Source organism: Rhinolophus sinicus, chromosome 12 (assembly GCF_057876585.1).
Source record: "Rhinolophus sinicus isolate RSI-liver-muscle chromosome 12, RSI-T2T, whole genome shotgun sequence".
NCBI lineage: Eukaryota > Metazoa > Chordata > Mammalia > Chiroptera > Rhinolophidae > Rhinolophus > Rhinolophus sinicus.
The window spans coordinates 29,771,847-29,794,703 of record NC_142512.1 but is presented as its reverse complement, the minus strand read 5'-3'; the positions used below and the strand labels follow the sequence as shown (position 1 = coordinate 29,794,703).

General features: G+C 35.3%; 1 protein-coding gene across 1 annotated transcript in view; it reads right to left on the bottom strand.

Annotated features, from left to right (window-relative positions):
* Positions 1–2,550: 2,550 nt before the first annotated feature.
* The window catches only part of HSF5 (heat shock transcription factor 5), a 36,724-nt gene continuing 16,417 nt past the window's right edge, over positions 2,551–22,857 (bottom strand). The window contains exons 5-6 of the mRNA XM_019736316.3: positions 20,910–21,087; positions 2,551–4,779 (exon numbers count right to left, since the gene is read on the bottom strand). Coding sequence (XP_019591875.3) covers positions 4,709–4,779; positions 20,910–21,087 — 249 coding nt within the window. The 3' untranslated portion in view covers positions 2,551–4,708. The remainder of the gene's footprint in view (positions 4,780–20,909; positions 21,088–22,857) is intronic.

Genomic DNA, 22,857 nt, shown 5'->3' with positions numbered 1-22,857 from the left:
GCTCGAACTCCCTCCCCTGAGACTGCAATCACGCTCTCTACCTGCTGACACAAAGTGAGGGTGGAGCAGCTAGAGGCAACACCCCCCATCCTGCCCCTCCTCCTCCACTGGCTAAGGCACGGGCTTGGGCGGCACACTTAACCAGACACGTTCTTTTGCTCTCTTCTCTCAGCTCCTCGACTCCCTCTATTGAGCCACAGCCAAATTGCATCCAATTCAATCCTCAATTCCTTCTCTAGGTAAGCAAGCTACCACACGTAAATCAGGGCCATTCAAACATATGTAAGCAGATTCTGCACCCAAGAGAGTATAGATAGTGGTATGAGGAAATAAAGAGAGAGAGAGAGAGAAAGGAAACCCGGAAGAATGGACACAGGGTTTTGCAAATATATGTTCAAAAAGATTTCTGCTCTTCCTGGGTTTTAGTGTCTAAAAACGGCACAAAGCCAGAATAAAGCGGCGATCCTGTGCTACAGCACTTACTGATTTATTGTTGTCTTATATCTACTATCCTGACAAGAACTCTATCCATTTTGTGTATAGTTTTTCTTCAGCTCTTACTAATTTAAATTTGTTAGCCCTTTTCTAAACTGTACCTGTATGGAGCTTTTAGATCAGGTTGATGTCAGAGGCCTAGAATCTGTTACTTTCTTCTCACATCCTTGGGAGGTGAACTGATACTATGGATCAGACCTATTTTATGCCCTCAATGTAAGATTGCATGTACCCTGTTTCCCCGGAAATAAGACCTAGCCGGACAATCAGCTCTAATGCATCTTTTGGAGCAAAAATTAAAGAAGACCCGGTATTATATTATATTACATGCCCAGTCTTATAGTAAAATAAGACTGGGCTTATGTTAATTTTTGCTCCAAAAGACACAAAATTTTTGCTGACTGACTGGCTAGGTCTTATTTTCAGGGAAACATGGTATTTATGTCATAAATACAAGCAAAGGGGTAAAATATATATGCTTAATGAGACAAATGTAGGCACAAAACCCCCTAATTTTGTCTAACTACCACATTCATGAACTACAACCCTTCCAGTAACCTTGTCATTAGAAATAATGCAAAAGTTTCTAATATCTGTTTCTAAAATTTGAATTTTCAAATTTTCAGATTATATTTAACTGTGGTCAGACATTTTATTTTTGACCTGCTGCCAATAATCTTTCCAAATTGTACAAATGTACAATTATATGAATGTGGTTAACACTATGAACTGTACACTTAAAAATGGTTAAGATTTATGTTATGTGCTTCTCTAAATTGTGGTAAGAAGCACAAAACATAAATCTTTCTAAAAGTTTTTTAAAATTGTACAAATGAATTGTACAAATTGATCATCTGTAAAAATGTGAATAATCGCATTGTAGGTGTGTTGTAACGATTAAATGACATAATGCCTCTAAAAGCAAAAAGTATGAGTGGTCTATTCACCTTGAGCATTTTTTCCCTAAAGAAGATTTATTGGGATAGTTTTGACATTTTAGGACTACTAAGTAACCTAGAGCAGAGAGATCATTTCTAAAGTAAATTCTTAATTTAGTACTTTTTCTTTATTGGTTGGACATTAAGGACATAATGAAAATACAGACCTTTTGTAACTCCTTTCCTAAGGAAAAGGAATAGATATAATTCTTCTGGAGAGAATTTTTTAAAAATCTGCTACAATTTTATTTTTATTTTACGCATGCCATGCAATAGTACAGCATAAATAATGCAAAATGTACATTATAGATAATATTAATATATGCAACAATATCTTTAAAATAAGCCACTAATGGACTTTGCCTCATCTACTCCTGCTTGAAACTTGCAAAGGAATTAAGAGACCCAAATCTAAGAGGTAATACACACACTTAGGTGAAAGAAGGAAAAAAACATAAATGTGGTTGCCCTTTCTTGAGGAAACTCTGAGTTCTGGGAATGATGATAATACATATCATGAATCTGAGTACCCTAATGTACTCAGGATCAAACCAAACAGTTCTGTGTAGTTTAGTTCACTGATACACTGTATGTTTAGGTCACCAGAATTGACAAGGAAGAGAAATTATTTTCTGACTTTAATTTCTTGGAGTTATCCCCCACGTTGATATAACCACAACTTCCATAGAGATGTCCTAAAGATTCCATCACTATGGTAATGAAATTCCCATCTCACTGACATCCACTACCTAATCTTACACAGGAGACAGGTCATCCTTCAGGATCTACTTTCACATCTGGGTTGATTGAAGTTACTGAAGACTATTCATCTATTTCCAAAAAACTAGGTTTCTGTAAATGTGTCCCAGAATTGTCCTTATCTTTACTGGCATTTTAAAGATTCAATCTCTATTCAAGTGCAAATGGTAAAAAAAAAGCCAGGACACATTTTCTTAAAAAGCCAGATTCTTTGAAAAACAGAATATCTTCTCTTTTGAAGTTTACTATTATGATTAATAGTCATAATGACTGAGGTTTCCAATGATCACCAATCAAACAGTAAAAACAAGCAGGACAACAAGTCTAGTTGAAACACTTTATTGTTGACTGACTGAAATTTATCATACTTAAGGTGCTGAGATACTGAGGTGCTAGTCAGGAACCTTGTTACTATGTGTCAGACCATACTGGCTAATTCACACAGATTTTATCTTTTTCTACTTTACCCAAATCAGTGATGACACCTTTAGCTGATAGGTAGCAGGCATGTGAGTATAGCAGGAGATCCAGCTCCTTGGTCTTTTGTATTCGTATATAAAAAAAGTTTGGAAAGCTGATAAAGGTATTTCATTAATTAAGCCTTAAAACCACTGAACCCAAATCCATGCCACGGTTCCTGCTTGACACATGTTCTTCAAAAGATATTATCTCTTTCAACATATAGAAAGCTAAGAAAGGCATATTTAAGGGAAGAAATGTCACCTACACAGTGTATCAGCTTTTTAACGTGATGGAGAAAAGGCAAAGGTCCTTCATTTGGAAATTGGGTCTCCTCTTCACATACTCTGCCAAAATACATAGTCTGGCCAAAAGATGTAGGAGTCTTGATAATCTGTTCATCTTTTAAACCTTGGGAATAAAGATGAATAAATGCCCATCACATGGACACCAACTACTCTAATCAGATGGACCAAACAGGTCATTTTTTCCGAACCTACTTTTCTATCTAAACCAAGTCACTGCAGACCAATAGAGCTCATCTTTCCCCCAAAAAACTACTATCTCTGTAACATTCCTAGGGTTTGACATCATTGGGAAGGCACAATGCAATTTAAGAAATGAATTGTTACACCCACAATGTTAACACAGTACTTATGTCCTATCACAAAGTGCCTTTTCTTTGTAGTTAGTTTCATATTCCTAGGCTTTCCTTTTGTTTCTGCAGTGCTTATTAAGAAAACTGAAGCAGAATCCAGTAAGAAAGTTCTAGTCAACTTAAAAGACTTTTAAATCAGGATGTTTCTTGCTGTCGCTGGATGAACAAGTGAGGGATCAACCACAGAAACTGGACAACCACCACACCTCTCCTAAAATCCAGTTCCACAATCCTACTACTTGAATTTAGAATCCTATAGAGGGGATAGGATAAAAATGTTATAGTCTATCCCACTATCCAAACTTCTCTCAGAAGCTTAAACCTGACATAAACTATTAAAAATATAAAAGGTAACGATTCTGTTAAATGACTACTAATCAGTTTCTCCCAAAATTTGCACACAATATCTTGCATAGATGAGAATTTATATTTACTGAATGTAAAAATCTAAAATAAGAAAACACTATGTTAAATCTCTTAATGTTTTTGTTCACACATTGTACATTTCCCCCTTAAAATAAAAATATTACACATGTATCCTTTATCCTTCTATCCTGCAATATTAATAAAAATACAAAGCTTTAAAACTTTTAAATATACCAGCATTTATAAATATATTAAACAAGTTAAACACTTTTCTTTAGAAGACATTTAAATAAATGATATATTAACAAAACCTTCTTACCATTTATGATAATGTATCATTAAAATTAAAGAAAGATATGAAAATAGAAGAATGCTCCCATTAATATAAAAGAATTAGGAGCTCCTAAGGTTGATGGGTGGTCCAAATCTGGACGCCATGCTCTTAAAAAAGAATGCTGGGTAAGGAAGTAAGAGCATTTCCTGGTTAATCACTCAGAAAATTAGCTCTTTCCCAGAGTTTCTTCCCTGGAATTCCTGACCCATTTGGACCTGTGATCTTGGTGACCTTATGCCTTCATTTCTCATACAATCTTCTCTAAAAGGATCACACTGTGACTTAAAACAGATAGACTGAACTCCCCACTGGAGTTGCGCTAACTACAGTTTGAGAGTGGCAAGACGACAAAGCAACACACACAGATTATTCTCCAGTACCATGGATGCAGCAGTTTTTAGAGGCTTTCTTGACTGTAACAGAAGGCCGGACTTTTCATTTGAAAGGGATCTGGGCAGCAAAAAAAAAAAAAAAAGGCTGCTAGATATTTAGTACTTGTCAAGGTAAATAATCTGAACTAAACAGCTGTAGTAAATACCAAATTCCCAATTTTCAATTAACAAAATTCTCAAATTAACAAAACAAAAATACTTTTTTTTCCTTAACAGAACTGAAAAAAATCCCAACAGTGTGTCATGTGCAAGGCTAGTCTGCCTCCAGCTTCAGCTAGTGCACAATGTCACATTTGTCATCCATTTCTCACTCTTTTAATTCTTCCTCCTTTGCAAAGTGCTCCTGCTTGCAGGCCACGTCCACCAACAGATGAAGATCTAGAAAGAAAGAAGACTTGTTCACTCACTCTTAGCCTCTCAGACTGTAGAGTTCAATAGACAAGAAGAATAAGTTGCTTATGTTTCATCTGTAGATTTGGTTCTACAATCATTATCTCATCAGATTCTCAATTTTAGGTCATTCCTGTATCTCTAAAGCACACAGGTGTAGCCCACTTGTTACCCCAAAAAGACCAACAAAATTTAAAGTTTCTATCCCTTCAGTGATATGGCCAAACCTCTTTTCATTTCAATTGCCTTTTATTATAAGTGGAAAATTAAGGAAAAATGTCAAAGGGATCAGAGTGACATATACAGATAAAAATTCATTAAAAAAAAATTCATTTCTTTGATGTGATAAGGATAAGTGGGTGGGTTGTAGAAATATGAAAAAGTAATGCCTTTAGAAATACAATGTCAAAATAAGTAATCATTACTTTTCCAAAGTTAAATGCCTTATAAAATTTCCACTTAGGACTAACATACCTGATCTCTTGTAAAAACACCTATCTGAAGTGTCTGTAAGAAGAAAGTATACCCTTCACAGGGGTCAAGAGACGAAAGTGGCTCATTAAGAATGGAAAGAAGTTCTACCATAAGAAAAGATGAAATAGTGCCATTTGCAACAACATGGATGGATCTTGAGATTATTATGCTAAGCGAAATAAATCAGAAAGAAAAAGTCGAGAACCATATGATTTCACTGATACATGGTATATAAAACTGAAAACAACAAAGGAACAAGACAAACAAAGAAACAAAAACTCACAGACACAGACAATAGTTTAGTGGTTACCAGAAGGTAAGGGGGGAGGGGGATGGTAGATGAGGGTAAAGAGGATCCAATATATGGTGATGGAAAGAGAACTGCCTCTGGGTGGTGGACACACAATGTGATATGCAGATGATGTACTGAAGATTGTGCACCTGAAACCTATGTAACTTTACTAACAATTGTTGCCCCAATAAACTTAAAAACAAAATGGAAAGAAGTAAAAAAGTGAGCTCTCTGCTCTGTAATACAAAAAGCTAAGACCATGTGTAGTAGACTAAATGGCGTATCTGATACAGGCAGCAATAAAAGGATCTTAATGTGGCTTCTAGATTCAATCTAATTAGTTCATAACTTCTAAAGCAACATGACTAGGAAGCCTTTTAGGTTGGTTTTGAAGTTTATAATTTTGCCATCGTGGCATTTTGGAGTTAAACTAAACTATACAGCATGAATCCTTTAGTTTATTCTAGATATACTGAGACTTTTGTCACTATATTTGCAGAACACAGCTTCTGGGGGATTGATCCACAGCCTGGGAAAGAGAGCTGATTTAATAAAATAATTCTATCACCTTTGAGAAAAATCTAGAAATCATCTGGAACAGTACCTAATTTTTGCCATATATTATAAAAGATAGACCAGTCACTAGGGCCAAGTACTAGCTCATCTGGTAAACTACACTACAATCTATCCACAAAAAGCAAGCCATTAATCCAGATGAGCACAGTATAGAGGGAGAACAGACCAATGTTAAGTGGTTAAGTTTATCACTTAAAATAGGCTTCTCACACATCCATAATCATAGCAGCATTATTCACAATAGCCAAAAGGTGGACGCAATCCAAGTGCCCATCAACAAATGAATGGATAAACAAAATGTGATATATACATGAAATTGAATATTATTTAGCCTTAAAAAGGAATTAAATTCGGACACATGCCATAACATGAATGAACTTTGAAGACATTACATTAATTGAAAGAAGTCGTCCACAGAAGGATAAATACTGTATGATTGCACATATGTGAGGTACCTAAGAGTTGTCAAATTTATAGAGACAGAAAGTAGAATGGTGGTTGCCAGGGGCTGCAGGGAAAGGAGTTATTCTGTAATAGATACAGAGTTCAGTTTGAGAAGATGAAAAAAGTTCTGGAGATGGTGATGGTAGTACAATAATGTGAATGTACTTAATGCCACTGAAATGAACACTTAAAAATGGTTAATGTGGTAAACTTTATCTTATGTACATTTTACCACAATCAAATATTTTGCAATCTAAATAGTGATAACAATAATATCTTATATATATATATCACATCTTTTTTCTTTTTTAATTTGCCAATTATTTTTTTAAATAATTTTTTATTTTTCGATTACAGTTGACATACATTATTATGTTAGTTTCAGGTGCACAACATGGTGATCAGACATTTATGTAACTTACGAGGTGATCACCTAATAAATCTAGTACCCATCTGACACCATACATAATTTCAATATAATTGACTATATTCCCTATGCTATACTTTACATTCCCATGACTATTTTGCAACTATCAATTTGTACTTAATCCCTTCCCCTTTTCCACCCATCCCCCCCAACCCTCCTCCCATCCGGCAATCATCAAAACGTTCTCTGTAGCTATGAGTTTGTTTGTTTTGTTTATTTTGTTCTTTAGATTCCACAAATAAATGAAATCGTAAGGCATTTGTCTTTCTCTGACTTACTCCATTCAGCACAATACCCTCTAGGTCCATCCATGCTGTTTCTGATGGCAACATTTCATTCTTTTTTATGGCTGAGTAATGTTCCATTGTATCAAAGTACCATCTCCTCATTATCCATTCAACCAATGATGGATACACAGGTTGCCTCCATATCTTGGCTATTATAAATAATGTTGCAATGACTATATGGATGCACATACATCCCTTTGAAATAGTATCATAATCTTTTTATCAAATAATTAAAATGCATTATTATAAGGTCATCTAATTAATCCTGACGAGTAAATAAATACTGGGGGGAAGAACCTCTGAGCTATATGGCTAATTAAGTAAAGCTAGTGATTTCTGAATCTTGCTGCACATTGGAATCACCTCAGGATCTTTGAAAACATACTGATACCTAGGCTTCCTACCTCATATATTCTGATTTAATTGGAATAAAGTGCAACCTAAGCAGCAGGATTTTTAAAAGCTGATCGAAAGATGCTGGAGGAGTAATACCTAATTACGATCATTCTCCAAACACTTCAGCTCCATATCAGAACAAGCACAGGCCATATTGTAATAGAAAATACTAAAAGAAGATTTTGGAATATGAATTGACCCAACTATAACCCAGCTTTGAAAGCAGAGTAGAAATTCTTGATAATAACAAAGGAAAAGAATATTAAAGCAACTATAGATTCATATGGGGAGGGAGATGGAAGAACAACGGCAGCAAATTCTCTTTTTCTCAGTGAACAAATGTCACTTATTTAATTGCTTACTAGGACTTTTTTATATTGATAGGTTCAACTAATGGACAAGCACACCACAGATAGGCATGTCAAAATGACAATAGCCTCTATGCTCTATAACATCCTGGGAATTACGTAAAGTACTATGAGCAACAAAACCCTCTTAACAACCTTAATGATTGGGCTTTAAAATAGCATGTGGCACACAGCTTCTAATAACAAGCATCTAAACATAATAGTTTTATTAAAGTGAGCTTCCTTCATTAGCAAAGCTACCAATCAAGGAGTTAGAGTCTAGAGACCAATACAAATACAAAAAGACATAGACTAGCTTGGTGCTACCAGAGATTTATACGATTCCGTTCAGAAGAGAACCTTGCATACTCATCAGAGAAGATAAGTACTTGGGAATCACAGCAGCTGAGTTGGTCTGAAAGCTGAAAGGCTTTGAGGGACAAGAGCATTGCATCTACTTGTTTGGCAATGTTAATTCCTACTGAGAGCACCCTCTAGGGTTTGGGGGCTATTACCTTAATGGAAATCTGATCCAGAATCTAATAGTTACAAAATTCCTTTCTTCAGGAATGAAATGAACTTTGCTCTTAAACATTCAGTTTCCCTTAACTATAAATATCCCATCAGAACATAAGACAGTGTAGCTTCTACAATAAGATTACTATTTGGGAATACTGAGTTTAGAGTAATGTCATTATAGAAATTGGAGGAGCATGACTGAGTCTAATTTTCTTTACCTCTTGGTATTTTTAATCCACAAGGTATTTCCTTAAGTCAACATGTACTCAAAAGGCCTATACCCAGCATGGCAATGACTGTGATTAACAACCTCCTTCTAACAAGTGCACATCTATCGAAATCAATACTATCTGGATACCTAATCAACTTGAAGTCTCTTATTCGATAAAAATTCAAAGAAAGCTTGAAGTGTGAGAAGATGTCTCTACTTATATAGGGCAGACAAATTTTCAAAATAATTCAGTTACAGAAGGCCTCTGGTAAGTTCTGGGATACAAAATGCCCCCGTTCAGTGGGATACTGAGTAACATAATGACATTCCAACATTTAGTGTTAGAATCACACTTTCAGGATGTGGGGCCAAATGAGTGTTTAGAGGTGAGTTCATGAAATTATCATGTATTGGGAGAGCTGGAACCTTACTGATGCTCCACTACTATCACTACACTTAATGACAGTGACAGTTGAAATTTAAGTGATACTCTATAGGAATTTTACATTTGGTTCCTATCATTAATAGTTTAACCTTGGAGTTTAGTATCAAAATAAAAAAGACATTCGGTCATCTACAAGAACTAAACTGACTACCTCATTGTGAGCTCTCCCCACAAGTACCTCCTTACTCTCTTAAGGGCTTCTTTGGTCATCAATGATTAGGGCTGTGAAAAGATCAGAAGCTAAGAACAAGAACTTCCTAATACAGGGTGCAATAGACTGAATGTCCCCTGCCCCCAAATTCATATGTTGAAACCTAACCCCCAATGTGATAGTGTTAGATAGAAGGTGAGACCTTTCACAAGTGATTAGGTTATGAGGGTGGGGCCCTTATGAATGAAATTAGTGCCCTTATAAAAGAGATCTGAGAGCTCCCTTGTCCCCTCTGCCATGTGAGGGCACAGCAGGAAGGTAGTCATCTATGAACCAGGAACTGGGCTCTCACCAGACACTGAATCTGCGGGTGCCTTGATCTTGGACTTCCCAGCTGTCAGAACTGTGAGAAATAAATGTCTGTTGTTTAAGCCACCTACTCCATATTATTTTTGTTATAGCAGCCTAAACAGAGTAAAGTCACAGAGAAGGCAAACTTTTTCTGTAATGAACCAGTTAGTAAATATTTTAGGCTTTGTGGGTCACATGGCCTCTACTGCAACGGCTGAACTCGGCTGTTGTAGGGTGAAAGCAGCCATAGATAATATGTAAATGAATGAGTGTGCCTGGGTGTTCCAATTAAACTTTATTTATGGATACTGAAATTTGAATTTCCTTTCATCTTTATGTGTCATGAAATCTTCTTTTGATTTTCCCCCCAACCATTTCAATGTAAAAACCATGATTATGATGTAGACCATATAAAAACAGGCAAGTGAGCTAAATTTGGTCCATGGCCCATTGTTTCCCAACTCCTGTTCTAATTAGCACACACTAGGGCTATAATCAAGAGAAATTTAAGCAAAACAGGAGATTTCATCAAATAGAGTATTGTTATAATAGTTGTCAAAAACTCATCTTTTCTCCAAAGAAGATATACAAATGGCCAACGAGCACATGAAAAGACGCTCACAGCGTTAGTCATTAGGGAAATACAATCAAAACCACAATTCAAAACCACTTCACATCCACCAATATGGCTAAAATAATAAAAAGTGAAAAATAACAAGTGTTAGAGGGCATGGTTAAAAATGGGAACCCTTGTACATTGCTGGTGGGGATGGAAAATGGTTCAGCTGTTATGAGAAATAGTTTGGCAGTTCCTCCAAAATTAAACATAGAATTAACCATATAACCCAGCAATTCCACTCCTAGGTATATACCAAAAAGAACTGAAAATACATACCCAAATACATATACAGATATGTTCATAGCAGTACTTTTCACAATAGCCAAAAGGTAGAAACAACCCAAATGTCCATTGGCAGATGAATGCATAAACAAATTGTAGTATATATTAATACTTACAATGTAATATTATTCAGCTGTAAAAAGAAATAAAGTTCTGATACGCATGCTACAATGTGGATAAACCTTGAAAACATTATGCTAAATGAGATAAGCCGGACACAAAGATCACATGTTGCATTTCATTATATGAAAATATCCAGAATAGGTAAATCCACAGAAACAGAACACAGATTGGTAGTTGCCAAGGGCTTGAGGGAGGATGGAATAGGAGCAACTGTTTAATGAATATGGGGCTTTCCTTTGGAGTGATAAAAGGTTTTGGAACTACTAGAGTCTGTGCAACATTGTCAATGTACTAAATGCCACTGAACTGTACACTTAAAAATGGTTAAGATGGTATGCTTCATGTTATATGTAGTTTACCCCAATTTTTTAACACTGTTCTTTTCCAAGGATTTTTTTAAACATACATCAGCAAGATAACAGTGTATCTGATGGAGGAAAAAGCAATTCATGCACCCAACAAACATTTAGTGCCACAGGTAATAATCTAGGTGCTGGGGATACAGCAATGACCAAAATAAAGTCCTCGCCATCATGGAACTAACCTAGAAGGGAAGCAAATAATAAATAGAAAATGTCAAGAAGTGATAAATACTATAGAAGAAAAACACAGGATAAAGAAGAGAGATTGAGGGAGGGCAGGAAATAGGGAATAGGGTGCTATTTCAAATAGCATGGCCAGAAAGGTATCTATGATGAACTGGCATCTGAGCAGAGAACTGAATGAAATGAAGGAAGAAGCCATATGAATATATGGGGGAAGAACTTTACAGGCAGAGAGAACAGCAATGTGAAGGCATATGTTTGGTCTGTTCAGAGAACAGTGAAGAGACTGCTGTGGCTGGCGTAGATGAGGGAGATAGGTGGTAGGAGATGAAGTCAGCAGTCGCCAGGAGCCAAATCATTCAGCCTCTTGTAGACCATAGTAAGGATTTTTAGATTTTATTCTAAATGTGATGGAAAAAAACCACTGGAAAATTTAATCAGGGAAATGTTTTTAAAGGACCACTCTGATTACTGTGTGCAGAAAAGACCACAGGGGCCAAGAGTGGAAGCAGAAAGACCAGTTAAGAAAGTTATCGCAGTCCTCTAGGCAAGAGAGGATAGTGGCTTGGACCACCATGGTGATAGCATGTAAAGGTGATGAGAAATGGTCAGGTTCTGGATCTACGCTGAGATAAAGCTGACAGGATCTGCTGATGGTTGGATGTGGGATGTGAGAGAAAAGGGTCAAGAAAGACTAAGATTTTTGGTTGACTAGAAGTAACTAGAAGTACTAGTTCTTGAAATAAGTAAAATTGGTGAAAAGGTGGAACATATTAAGTTTGGGACACCTATTGGACATCCAACCAAAAATGTAGCATAGGCAAAAAGGTATGCAAGTCTGGTGTACGGAGAAGATTGAGACTTAAGATATAAATTTAGGAGTAATCACAATAAAGATGATGATAAAAACAATGAGACTGGTGAGATTACCTAGGAATTGAATAGAGAGAGAAGAAAAGCGCTCTAAGAACTGTGCTCCGGGACTCATCAACATTTAGAAGTCAGGAAAGATAAACTACAGAGTGGAGTGGCCAGTGAGGTTGAAGGAAAGAAAACCAGGAAAGGTTGCTGTTCCAGAAGCCAAGTGAAGAAAGTACTTCAGGAAATTTAAAGTAGTCTGTTCAAATGCTGCTGAGGTACAGTAAAATGGGGACTGAGAACTGACCATTGGATTTTCCAATGTGGCAGTCATTTGAAACCTTGATAAGAGTTTTACCTGAGCAGCAGGAATGAAAACCTGATTGGAAAATCCAGTTGAGATAAGGATATGTTTTCAAGGAGCTTTTCTCTAAGGGGAACAAAAAAAATGGAGTAGTAGCTGGATGGAAATATAAAGGAAGGAAAGGTGAAAACCTATGATGGCATATTTGTACTGATGGGAATTAGCTAATATAAAAGATAAAATGTGATTAATGAAGAGCAAGGGGGGATAACTGTCAGTGATAAGTCCACAAGTACACAAAAGGGGACGGGATTCTGTACACAAATGGAAGGATTGGCCCTCTTCCATTGTAATAGGAGAAAAGGCAGGGTGTATTGTTACACAGGAGGTAGACTGATAGATTTGTTGGTGAGAAGATATGAAAGTTCTAGCTGCTTCTATTTTCTCAGTAAAATAAGAAACAAGATCATAGCTGAGGATGAAAAGAGAGGAGGGGTGTTGGAAGTTGGAGCAGAGAGGAGAAGATATGATAGAGTAGTTTTGAAAAATGGAAATGCACTGACTAGGGAAATATAATAGTATTGCTCGCAACACTGAGAACCCACATGAATTTTAAGTGCGACCCGTCAGTTGAAAATTATTTAGCAGTAATAAACATAATAAGTATTATGAAAAGAATAATTATTGCTAAAGGTCCATTGCTACCAAGTACTGACTGTTTACCATGTACCAGGCATTATATGAAGCCAGTTATATGTTTTATTAATGAAGGTATTATTACCTTCATTTTACAGATAAAAACCTGAGGCTCAGTAAAGTTAGTATGTCCAAGATTACCACAGTAAATGGTAGAATCCAGATTTTAATTTAGGTTTTCTAATACCAAAAGTTTCCTCCTTATTGACTATGCTGTACTGTCTCTAATAGATAGTATATAAATCTTATATTGACTTTGGTTAAGGTCATGTTTTCACAGACCAACTGTTAGGCTAAGTTCCCTCAAGGAAAAATAAATTTGCATCTTCATGAATTGCATGTCTGCTTACATTTTCATTACAAAAGTTAAATTTTTTGCAAAGAGGTTCTAGCGTGAGTCATTTATTTACTTCCTGACCCTAATAAAATGAAAATGTGATTAGTGTCATAATAATGCCAATATTTCACAACTCTGCTGTTTCACAGCAGGAAGCCAAGGTCAATTAAGACTCATCTATCAACACCACTGACCAAAGGATAAAGCTTTACTCAGAGAAAAAAAACCAGGAAGAGTTAATAAAGATAATTAAGGTGCTAATTATTTTATCAGTTACACATATAACCATAATATATAGTGAAAGAGAGGAAATTATTTTAATAGCAGGCACCAGAGTTCCTCTTGGGGAGGTAACTGTCATTGGTGAGGAATGTATCTTGACAGGTTGTTTTCATGGGGGGAGGTGAGGCCTCAGGGACATTATGAAATACAAGTGATACCTAACCTCTTGTGCCCAAGTAAGACAGGATTCAGGACCCAGGAAAAGAACAGGAAAAAAAGAGAGGAGAAGAGAAGGTATGGTGAAGTACAAGGAAAGATGACAACATGGCAGAAGGTCATATTCACTAGACAAGGAAAGGTGAGAAAGTGGAAAAGTGATTGAAGGGCTTTTGAAAAGAAGGATGCCTAACATTCCATTTAAATTATTTGCAATATTTTAAATGCAAACTCTTTCTACCTCCCTAAATCTTCAGAAAAGTGTGCAACACATACAAATGCCTAATGTGAATGCTTGGTGGAGGGGAGAAATCAAATGAAGGGGGGTAAGCACTGCATCTGGTATGGCACGGAAAAGAAAGGGAAGCACAGGTTCAGGAGGCAAGAGGTGAGAAATGGATGAATCTGGAATTAAGGAGAAGCAGAAACTTCAAAATAAAAGTGAATGTAAGCCTCAGAAATCTTGGGAAAATATTTTTGGTGTGGGATAAGGTTAACTTGAGTCAATCATATCTAAACTTCAAAAGTGAGGTTAATACCTGAGATATAAATATTTTTTCAAAACATTCTTTAAATCACTCATTCCTATTATTTTGAGGCTTTTATATTCATATTATAGGAATACTTTAAAATATTGAAACTATTTTTAGTATTTTGGAATTATTTTTCAATTTAAAAAGTCTAGGAAAACACAAAAAGGGGGTGAAAATTTCCCATACTCCCACCATTGTGTAGATTCATATACAAATTGAGAAGTAAAAAAATACTCTCTACACCTCTAATTCTACATTCCTAGAGGTAACCACTGTTTCATATATACATACATATACATATATATATATATATATATATATATATATATATATCAGTGTTCTCATATACTTCCAGATTTTTCTTTCTATAATTATATAGTATATACTTTTCCTCCTTTTATCCTTTCTAGAAAGGGGATTGTCCTAGACATATGCTTCACCTTGCCTTATTTACTTAACATTATTATGAACACTTACTATATTCCTAGGTAACAACATATCAAGCCACTTTATTTTCTTAAATGGTTGCACAGTATTTCATTACATGAATTTACCATAATTTATCTAGTTCCCTATTATCAGGCATTTATGCTTTTTCCAAATTTCTGCTACTATAAATAACACCAGTGAACTCTGTACTAGAAATTCCTAGGAGTGGAATTCCTGAGTCAAAGCACAAGAATTTTAGTTATTTATAGAGAATGCCAAATTGCCCTCCAAAAAGCTCTACAAATTTATATTCCAATTACAGTGTATAAGAAGTTCCTTTTCCCCCTACAAACTTGGGTATTAGTAAACTTGAATATTATCAATAGTTTAAGTTTTGCCAGTCAGATTGGCAAAAAATGTTTTAATTGATTTGCATTTCTCTGATGACTGATTTCTCTGAGGGGTTCAACATCTCTCTATACACTTATTGGTTGTTTGTATTTTTTCTTTTGAACTGCACATTAATATTTTGTTTATTTTTATTGGGTTGCCTTTTTATTGATTTGTAGGAGCTTTTACGTTTATGAATACAATCCTTTATATTTTCTGTCGTAAATATTTTCTCTTAGTTCATGTAACAGAGACTTCTAATTGTCTCCTACTATTTATTCTTCCTTTAAATAAGTCATGGTATTGTTCAAAAACACAAATGGTCCCCAGCTAAAGGCTGCATTTCCAAGTTCCCCTGCAGCTAGTTAGACCATGTGACCAAGTTCTGGTCAAACTGACGTGAGCATAGTGATAAATATGCTCATAAAAAGAAGAGATAATTATAGCGGGCTGCTGGCTGACATGTGGATGTAGTGGTGAGCCATCTTTAATCATTCAACACCTGAGGACTCGCAGAGAGAAGTGAAGCTGCCACATCAGCTCTGGATAGCTCACAAACTGGATCATGAGGGAAAAATAAACTTCTAAATTGTTTAAGCCATTGTTTTGTTTGTTTTATTTGTTACAGCAACCTAACTTATATGTGAATTAATATGGAATTAAGAATGTAGAAATGGGGTGCTGCTGTAATTCAAATTAAAACATGTGGTATTGGCTTGGCAGTCAGACAGAGAGGATTAAGACACAGCAGGCTAGAATGCTGGTGATCTTTATAATCTATATCAAAACATTTGGTAAAATTGTTGCCTGTGAGGCAGACCACAGGCGAAGTGAGTACATAACCATAGGGGAAAAGGCTGACAAAATTCACAATGTGTTGGCTGTTTCTTCACACATTCAGCAAAGCCCTAAAACAAGAGGTAGGCAGTGTGCAAGTAGAGATGGAAGGGAATATTTCTCTGCTTGTGGTTGATAAACAATTGACTAAGGTTCAGTAATTTGGGTTGTGCATCCAACTGCTGCAATATCCCAACTTGAAGCAATCGTAAGAGGTGGCTCTAAAGAGGGCCTCAAGCGTCCCTCAAGTACCTCTGATAGACAGTGGGAGAGAGCTCTGTGGCAAAGAACAGGGTAAGGGTGTTATCTCTCCAAAGCCACTCTTTCAGATGATCTCAATATAGGTGTCATTATGTTGAGGGAAGGGATGGGCAAAGCACAGACAATAAATCAAATACCAGACTTTTCAGGTTTAAAAACTATCTAAATGAGATCTCTGACTGTTGCAACTTACATTTGGAATGAACAAAGGCAAACAAAGCAAAAGTCTACCATGTTGTTGTGTTGTTTTTTTTAAGCATTGAAATGCTAGAGAAATAACTAGCATTTATATAACTGACCTGCTGTGTAACTGTTCAGGCTCTAAAGTAATCCCCAGACTCTTTAGATCCACTTGAGCAGAAAGTAGGCAACAAAAACTGGATTGCTCCAAAGAAATACATATTACCCAAGGACTACTTCAACATAATGATTTGTGTATATCAATAGTGTTCCTTTTTATTGCTAAGTAGTATTCCACTGTATGGATATACGGGAATGTATATATCCATTCACCTTTTGATGGAAATTTGTAGTTGCCCTTAGGGCTGTTTAGCTATTACAAAAAGCAAACAAAAAAAACCCCTGCTTTGTACATTCATGTATAAGTCTTTGTGTGGACATAGATGGACTGGGTGATGGGTATATGTTTAACTTAATTTTTAAGAAACTGCCAACTGTCAAACTGTTTCCAAAAGTGGTTATCCTATTTTTAATTCCCACTAGCAATGTATGAGAGTTCCGAGTGCCTCATCAACAGTTGATATGGTCCTGTTATTTTCCTTTTAAAATATTCCAGCCATTCTATGAGATCCAAGATGGTGTAGTAGATAAACACTGTGCTTGCCTCCTCCCGTGAACACATTAAAAATACAACTAAATTATGGAACAATCAACCTAGAGAACCATCTGGACGTGTGCATCCATTCATTCATTGCAGCAGTGTTTACAACGGCCAAGATGTGGGGGCAGCCTGGGTGTCTTGTCGATGGATGAATGGATAAAGAGGAGGTGGTACACATACACAATGGAACATTGCTCAGCCATGGGAAGGAATAAGTTGTCGCCATCTGCGGTGGCATGGATGGACCTGGAGGGTATTGTGCTGAGTGGAGTGCCAGACAGAGAAAGACAGATGCAGTGTGATTTTGCTTATATGTGGAATCTGAAGAACAAAATGAACAAACAGAAACAAACTCATAGATACAGAGAACATTCTGATCGTTGCCAGATGAGAGGGGTTTTGGGGCGGGGTGAAAAAGGGGAAGGGATTAAGAAGTACAAATTGGTAGCACAAAACAGTCATGGGGATGTAAAGCAAAGCATAGGGAATATAGTCAATAATATGGTAATAACTATGTATAGTGCCGGGGGGTACTGGACTAATCAAGGGGCTCACTTAAATTACATAAATGTCTAACCACTATGCTGTACACATGAAAGCAATATAAAATAATATTGAATGTCAACTGTAATTGAAAAATTGAAAAAGGGGAAATAGGTGAAAGGCAGGAAGAGGTCCAAATTTCCAGGTATAAAACAAATAAGTCATGTGGATGTAATGTACAGCATGGGGAATATAGTTAATAATATTGTGATAGCATGGTATGGTGTCAGTTGGTTGCTGGACTTATCATGGTGATCACTTCTTAGGTATATAAATATTGAATAACTATGGTGTATACCTGAAACTAATATAATATTGTATGTCAGCTATATTTTTAATAAAAATCTTTAAAAATTTTAGCCATTCTAATGGGGATATAATGATATTACATTGTAGTTTTAATCTGAATTCCATGATGATTAAACATGTTAAACATCTTTCCAAGTGCTTACTGGCCATTTTTATGTCTTCTTTTGTGAAATGTCTGTTCATATCTTCCCATTTTTGAATTGCATTATAAAAGTTCTTTTTACATTCTAGATATGTCCTTCATTTTGATATGTGTTATCAATATTTTCTCCTAGCCCTTGGCTTGCTTTTTCGTTTTCTGAATGGTGTCTTTTAAAGAGCAAAAAGTTTTAAATTTTGATGAAATCTAATTTACCAATTTTTCTTTATTAATCATGCTTTTTGTGTTCTAAGAAATTTTGCCCACCCTAAAGTAGCAGTTTTTCTTTGTTTTCCCAATAAATTTTATAGTTTTAGGTTTTATATTTAGGTCTGTAATTCATTTTGAGTTAATTTTTATGTATGGTGTGAGGCATGGGTCAATGCTAGCTTCTGTTAAAAAGACTTTCTTTTCTCCACTGCGTTTGCCTTGGCACCTTTGTTGAAACCCAATTGACCACACTGTGGATCTATTTCTGTACTCTCTATTTTGTTTTACACCTATGTCTACCTTTTCACCAATACCAAAGTATTTTGATTACTGTAGCTTTATGTAAGTCTTGAAATCAGGTGAGGTGTCCCTCAACTTTTTGTTTTTAAAAATTGCTCTGGTTACTCTATGTCCTTTGCATTTTCTTTTAAATTTCAGAATCAGCTTGTCATTAAAAAAAAGAAATGTCTACTGGAATTTTGATTGGTATTGCATTGAATTTATATATCAATTTGGGAAGAACCATCACTTTACCATATTGGGTGTTCTTATCGATGAACATGCATATCTTTCCATTTATTAATGCCTTCTTTAATCTCTTTCAGCAAATTTGTAGTTTTTAGTGTAGAGGTCTTAGACATCTTTTTTCAATTTGTTTCTAGGTATCTCATGATTTTGGTCCTACTGTAAATATTTGGTTTTTCTAAATTTAATTTCCAATGATGTGCTGCTAGTTTATAAAAATACAGTTGATTTTTTTATATTACCCTATGTCCTACAACCTTGCTAAATTCACTTATTTGTTCTAGTAGTTGTCTTATAGATTCCTTAGACTTTTTTTTACATAAATAATCATATCACATGAAGTACAATTTCACTTCTTCCTTTCCAATTTTTACGCCTTTTATTTCTTTTTCTTGACCATTACAATGGTTAGGTCCACCTGTACAATATTGAATAAAGTGGTAAAAGAGGGCATCCTTGCCTTATTCCCAGTCTCTGAGGTAAACAGTTCAGTCTTTCACCGTTTATTACGATCTTTGCTATACATATTTTATAGATGCTCTTTATCAATTTGAGGAATTTTCTCCTATTCCTACTTTATTGCGAGTTTTGATTATGAATGAATGCTGAATTTTGTCAGGTGCTTTCCCTGCATCTACTGAAATCATTTTTCCCCTTTATTCTGTTAACATGGTGAATAACACTATTAAATATTTGAAAATCAATGAAGCCTTTCATTCTTGAGACAAACTCTACTTGATTGTGGTGTATTATCCTTTTTAAATATTGTTGGATTCAATGAACTAGGATAAAGAGACCAGAAAGAAACCCAGTACAATATTAGCTGCATTAATAAATGTGTGACTTTGAACAAGTTCCTTATCCTCCACAAGCCTAAATTTCCTGATCTTTTAAAATGCTAACAATACCACTTTCACCGAGTTTGTTGGGTAGCATAAAAATAGGTATGCAATAAATATTAGTTCCTATCCTTTTCTAAATTGCCTTCAAAGTCTATGCCATGTTTTAAACATCTTTAGTGGTAAGAAATCTTAATTTTTCATCATGGATTGCATCACATACTCAACTAAAAACCGTGCAAGCCAAGTTTAATGAATGAGTGATCAAGATACTTTTTATTCTAAAAGGTGTTTTGCAAAAAGAACCCAATGAGTCTAAACAACATCTTGAATATATCACTATTAGTTTACTTTTTGGAGAAAGGCTCACAGAAGTTCTCAACATTTTTCAAATTTTTATAGGTTAAGATGATTGTTTGACCTAATTGACTAACTCTACTTGAATTGCATGCCTCTGCCATGCATATAATTTGAGAATATTAAAGTTGCTCACTGTAGACTCTGATGATGTGTTTTTGGATCACAGCAGGAACACATTTTATTAGATGTCACTATTTTCTTTAAAAAATGATTTCCCCCCATTTATCCTAGAGTAAAACCAACTGTATGTATGTGCCTAAAACAATCACTAATTCTGGGCTCCTACAAACCACAAGAGAAACAATCCTAGTGACACAGAGTCATACTTTACAGTATCTTTATAATATGCTGAGGATAATGTGTTTAATGTCCATCTAGTTTTTCCTGCCGCAATTTAAGTGCATTTCCTCTTGTCCTATAGTCTGTTAATAAGAGAACAAGTATATCTATAATTACAAAGTGTTTGGCATCTGAAGCAGTTATTAAATCACTCTTCATCTTTGCTTTCTCCAAGTTAAATAATCCACATTCCTTCGCTTTTACTTACTATGTTCTACCTTTTCAAAAGCTCAAATTCTTACATGAAATATTAGGGAAAAAAACTTTTACATACTTTAAAGGACAATTAAGAAAAAACAGAGTTAAAATTAGTTATGTATACAGCAATGTGATAAGTATAATACAAATAATAATAAATGAAGACCCAGAAAAACTGTCATTCATATATGAATTCTACACCATGTTTCTACTTCTAACATTCTAGAACATGATAATCCTTACCAGGGGACTTTCCTTGCTGTGAGTTGCTTCTTCGCTCTCTGTATCTGGCTGGAGTGGAGAAACCTGTGTCTCTACTAGGCTTGCTAGCAGGCCCCATTTCTGAAATAAGGAATCCCATCTGTTCTGAAGGCAAGATATTCTCAGGTGGATTGGTCTGGCTTTTTATTCTGGCATCCACCTAAAATGTTAAACCCACTCATTATTCTGAATTTCCCCAAATATCTATGAGAAGTTATTTTATCAGAGGAGTTCTATTATAGAAACATGATGCAACAAACATGCTTGTAAAGATCCTTATGAATAATACTAGCTTTGATTGTGTTGATCTAATTTGAATATTTGGTAGTAAGTTGTTTATCTTCCTATAATACACAAACCTTTGAAATGCATGTAGAGCTAAAACATTTACTTTTTACTCACTGGAAGATTTACCATGAAGCTTGATGATTCTTCTTTGGTAAAACTCACACACAAAAATTTACAACTGGTTAAGATCACTATCTTTTCCCTCGCTAGCATCCCCCCTCCATCAGATTTCCCCTCCTGTTGGTCATATTGAAATGGCCATAGGCATAATCCTGTTGGATGATGTTGCGGGGGCTGTGGACACTTTATTCTACTAATTTTGTATTCTTTGTCTTAAAGAGGCCCTCAAAATTGTGTAACCTTCAGCCCCTATAAAATCTAAATCTGCCTTGCTTATGAGATATGAGTTTCTTTCTTGGGAGTTCCTAAGTTTTCTTTGAAATGTCAAATCCCTTCAAAAAAAGTGACCAATTTCTGAAATACTCTGTTTCCTTACGAATTTATTTAAAAATAGAACTATATAATGAAATAAAGCTGGAAGTTAAAATCATAGCTTTCAAAAGCTGTTTAAATATATATTTTAAAGAAAAAGTAACCATGTGAATGCAATTCTAAGGTATGAAATCTAATATTTTGGATGTGACTATGAAGGAACAAAGACAAATTTGTTTTTTTGCATAGGCATATTTGAAACATAATGGGCCTATCTTTGGTCTACTGAATTTATATTATTTTAACACAATATACTGGGTCTCAACAGTTGGGCTCAAAAAGAAAAATGAGTTGACAGAAACCTTAAGACATTTGGGTTTAAAATTACAGCTAAAAAAGAATGTATTAAAAAAAAAAACTGCCTAAAAGTTATCTTGGGACTCTCTAACAACGAAGATATTTTTCAGTCACATTAAAGAAAAAAAATCCAAAATGAAAAAAATAAAAGGGCTAAGATCAAGAAAAAAATTAAAAGTAGGAAAGAAATACTTACTAAATTAACTCAAAAAGTGATTTTAATCTGTATGGTCTTTTATTTAGAATCAAAGTTTATTCAGTTTCTGGTCAAAAACCAGCAGCAATAAAGGAATTAGCCCCTACCTTCAGAATATGTCTCTCAAACTAGAGTCAGAGTTCTGCTTTAGGAACGCAGATATTAGTAAGGAATTTCAAACACAGTATACTCACAAGTAAAATTAGAATTCAATAATGATGTAAGAAAGCATAATAATACCTCCAACCATCTTCTTATTTCCTTCCATACTACAAATGGCTAGGAAGTCCTGATATTATCTGTCAGATAAACCATCCCTTCTGAGTAGTGGAATTTAACCAGTCGAGCACACCTAGTCCATCCAAATTAAGATAGGAAACAGGAAGCAAACCTGAAGGCATGCTTTTACATGAAAATAAATCTTATACCACAATGCTTAAACTGCCTCTCTAGAGATTGACTTCAGACCACATAACATAGTAGAGGATGCCTGGGGGTTAATGTTACTTCTTTCTGAATCTTTTGTGCAGAACCACTGGAACATGATGCTTCTGAAAAGCATAATGAACTGGTATTAAACCCAAATAAAATGTGAACAAACTCTCCACTAGAACAGTCTTTAGCAAAAACAATTAGGTACTTTAAGCTTTATTAGGA